Source organism: Dreissena polymorpha, chromosome 8 (assembly GCF_020536995.1).
Source record: "Dreissena polymorpha isolate Duluth1 chromosome 8, UMN_Dpol_1.0, whole genome shotgun sequence".
NCBI lineage: Eukaryota > Metazoa > Mollusca > Bivalvia > Myida > Dreissenidae > Dreissena > Dreissena polymorpha.
The window spans coordinates 80805520-80809830 of NC_068362.1; the positions used below are offsets into that span (position 1 = coordinate 80805520).

General features: G+C 39.2%; 1 protein-coding gene across 1 annotated transcript; it reads left to right on the top strand.

Moving 5' to 3' along the window:
• The first annotated feature begins 2642 nt into the window (after nucleotides 1-2642).
• LOC127840682 (uncharacterized) lies at nucleotides 2643-3229 on the top strand. The gene is made up of 2 exons (XM_052369095.1): nucleotides 2643-2695; nucleotides 2851-3229. Exons 1-2 carry the CDS (start codon nucleotides 2643-2645, stop codon nucleotides 3227-3229), a joined length of 432 nt encoding a protein of 143 aa, XP_052225055.1.
• Nucleotides 3230-4311: the final 1082 nt, after the last annotated feature.

Sequence of the window (4311 nt, forward strand, 5' to 3'; positions counted from 1 at the left end):
GCTGTAGTCTACGGGCGGGTAGTGAACTGGTTGAGAAAAGTGGAAGCTTGTGGAAAAGCGGTTTGAGAAGTTTGTTAGAAAACCCTGAATTATCAGTTTTGTGGGAAGAAGGCATTGCGTCTCCACGCAGAGGGCCCTTATCACATAAAGAATATAAGAACCATCAAGACCAACCAGGTAGGGTTTTTATTTTTTTAAACTAACACCCCGAATTTGGTCGTATTTTCTGTTGCTAACGTTTACTGTTTAGGTTGTTTTGCATCAAAAATCGGCAAGATAGATCTAGCAAAATTGCCAATTTGTTTTTATTAATAACGTATGATTCATTGATTGTGAGCTTTTAAAACATTTTGACCTTTGAATAAAGCATAAATCAGGAAAAGAATTTTAACAGTAATTGAAAATACGATCAAATACGCCATTTTTGCTGACTGGGACAGGTCTTTTTTAGTTAAATAAAATGTTTTATTGTCCCCAACATATGAGCCCAGCAGCAAGAAATGTTGTGTTTTTTTTACTTTTTGTAAAACAAATATGGGCAACCTACCGTAATCCAAATTCGCCGAAACCTTAATTCGACGATGTTCTATTTTTATCGATTAAATGGATGATTATTGTCTTGGAATCATTTCAAAGTAATACAGCCGAGTTTAAAATTATTATTTTGTGCTATTAAATATTCATTATTTCTTAAATTATTTGCTAAATATTGCTTCATGTAATCGTTACATCGTCAAATTTGGGTCACACCAGGATACAATTATTTAGCATTCAAACAACGATTGGGATAAAAACTAGGGGAACCCATGCTGAAATTTTTAATTTTAACTGTTTAGCAGAAGCCACCATACCCAATTTTCGTAGGTGTATGTGGAGGCTTCTGGCAGCATGATTCTGTGAATATAAATGGTGACATTTGATTCTGCATTAATTAAACATGTATTATTGACTTTTTTAAAGTATGTGTGAAAAATATAATTTGTAACCACTGTTACAGGTTTTATCTGGTTTTTCAAAAGCAACACCTGCAGTCGAGTCCATGCCAGACAGAGGGTGCATGTGAATGAATTGCCTTTTGACTAAGTTTTGTGTGTTCCTTATCAAATACATGAAGATTTTTAAATATATGTGTATGTTGTTTTTTTAAGAAAATAGAATCACCAGAACAGGTACAGGCACGCTTTAAATGTGTCGAATCTAGGAGCTTCTGGGGGCCTCTGGCCCCCTTGTCCCCTGGACCCACCGAGGGCCCTACGGCCCCCTGGCCCCCAGCTTTAAGTTCAGGATTTTCAAAATATCCAACTTTGACCCCTGCAAATGCTTTGCTAAAACTTTGGCTACAGTTTCTAAAATTTGGCTACACAAAATTCCATTTGGCTAAAATGTTGGCCACAGAAATTTTTGGGCAAGAGGAGCCCTGTTTGGATTGTATTTGGGTCATCTGGGGTCAGCAACTAGGCACTAGGTCAAATAATAGAAAAACCTTGTGTAGAATATAGAGGTCACAGTTTTCATCAGATTTTATTGAAATATAGTCAGAATGTTTGTCTTGTTAAAATCTGGATTGGGATTGACTTTGGGTCATCTAGGGTAAAAAACTAGGTCAGATTAAAAAAACAAACTTTTGTAGACAGTAGAGGTCACAGTTTTCATTAAATCTTTATGAAATTTGGCCAGAATATTAATCTTGATGAAATCTGGGTTGGGATTGTATTAGGGTCATCTTGGGTCAAAAACTAGGTCAAATCATAGACAAACTTTGTGAAGACAATAGAGGTCATAGTTTTTATATGATCTTAATGAAATATGGTCAGAATGTTTATCTTGATAATATCTGATTTTGGATCGTATATGGGTCATCTGGGGTCAAAAATTAGGTCACCGGGCAAATTCTAGTAAAACCTTGTGTAGATGATAGAGGTCACAGTTTTCATCACGTCTTAATGAAATTTTGTCAGAATGTATTAATTAATAAAATCTGGCTTGGGATTGTATATGGGTCTAATAAAATTTAAGTTCATGAAGCAAGGTTAGTCAGGTGAGCGATTCAGGGCCATCATGGCCCTCTTGTTTGACTTAGTAACTTTGAATATATGGTTAAATTTTGTGTTTCGATCCACTTTACTTCTAAAGTATCAAGGCTATTGCTTTCAAACTTCAAATACTTTCATGCTATCATGAGGTTACTGTACCTGGCAAGTTGAATTTTACCTTTACCTTTGAATGACCTTGACTCTCAAGGTAAAATTATTAAATTTTGCTAAAATTGCCATAACTTCTTCATTTATGATTAGATTTGATTGATACTTTGACAAAACTACTCTTACCTAACATACCACAATAGACTCCACCCAAACCATCCCCCGTCCCTTCCCACCCCCCTCCCCGAATCCCCCCCCCCCTATTTTTTTTTTTAGATCATCTCACAAATGACCACCACACCCTCACACTATACCCCCCCCACCCTACCCCCCCCCCAATTTTTTTTTGAAACGGTTAAAAAACACAAATATTTATTTTTATTATTTTATTTATGAAATACCGTCCAACCATCGCACCCAAGAATCCCCTTCCCCCCCCCCCCGAAATGTTTTTGTTTTTTTTTGCATTTTTTTCCGCATTTTTGGAAGATAATGTTATACATGTCCACACCCCCTCACTATACTCCCCTCTTCACTCAACCTCTCCCTCCTTTGTGATTAAAATTGAGAGTCCCTCTACCTTTAAAAGAAAATAGATGAGCGGGCTGCACCCGCAAGGCGGTGCTCTTGTTTATACTCGCTTTCGCCTTTACTCCCCTCCCGGGCGAACCTGATGTTTGGTTCTACCGTCTTGTGTATTAATTGATAGAGGTCGTGAACCACCACGCCTACACACTACCACACTACCCCAGCACCACTACACCAACCCACCCCCAACACCACGCCACCACGCCATCACACCTCCACACCACAACATCACCGACACCACGCCACCACCTCACCACCAGACCACCGACACCACGCCACCACCACGCCACCAATCCCACACCACCGATACCATACTGCCACCCCCACACCAACCCCACATCACTGACTCAACACTACCACCATACCACACCACCACACACCGCCAACACACGCCGCAGCCACCACGTCACCACCAAACTACACCACTCCACCACCACTCCACCAACACCACACCACCAACACACACCACACCACCAACACACCACACCACCAACACATAACACCACACCACCAACACACCATCACCACTACCACACCACACTACCACACCACATCACCACCACCATCATTCGACATCAAAACACCACCCCCATACCAAACCACTCCACACCACACGACACCACAACACCACCCCCACACCCCCCACCCCCCAACACCACCATCACTAAACACCACCACACCACCACCACCACCACCACCACCAGGCCGATTGGTGACCTTTTTTCTAAAAACAGGTTTTACGCAAGAGTGTATTTACTTTTTAACATTTTGATTTGAGACCATTTTGACTTCTTAACCTTGTGTTACAATGTTTTGAAATTTTAACGTGTTTATTTGAAACGTTATTGCATTTACCCACTTTGACATTTGACCGGTCGAATTTAAATCATTTTTTCACTGAAAGCATTTCGATTTAAGACCGTTTTGACTTTGAACAGAATTTACTTACGACCTTTTTTATGCCCCCTTTCGAGGAAAAGGAAGTATATAGTTTTCGCACTGTCCGTCTGTCAGTCTGTCAGTATGTCTGTCACACTTTTCGTGTCCGCTCTCTAATTCAAATATTTTTTATCTGATCTTTACCAAACTTTGTCAAAAGTTGTATCTAGACAATATCTAGAATATGGGTCATGCCGGATCAAAAACTATGTCATGGGGTCGAAAAAACAAATCGAAGGGACGTAATAAGCTTTAAATGCACATAATTATATGACCTGCCAAATTATATATTCTTGTTAAATAAATCAAAGCGGCGCAGTAGGTGGCGTTGTGTTTCTGACAAAAACATCGTTGTAAAAGGTCAAGGTCAAGGTCATCCTTCAATGTCTGAGCTAAAAAATACAAATCTAATGGAAGTTATAATCTTTAAAGGGAGATAATTATTCAATATTGAACATAGCAACTTGATAGTGGGCATGCATGTGTATCTCATGGAGCTGCACATTTTGAGTGGTGAATCTACAATCACGGTAGTGGCTTTTAAGTATTTGCTACTAAAAATAGATAGTGGCTTCTAATTATTTGCTTCTAAAAATAGAGATTTGTTAGAGAAAATTATTTTCAAGGGAAGTAATTTATATAA

Bases quoted from the DNA above. Each gene is read 5' to 3' on its own strand.
- LOC127840682 (XM_052369095.1), top strand. From the start codon at position 2,643: ATGTCCACACCCCCTCACTATACTCCCCTCTTCACTCAACCTCTCCCT. The intron at 2,696-2,850 runs GTGATTAAAATT...ATTAATTGATAG, and splicing joins ACTCAACCTCTCCCTCCTTT to AGGTCGTGAACCACCACGCC.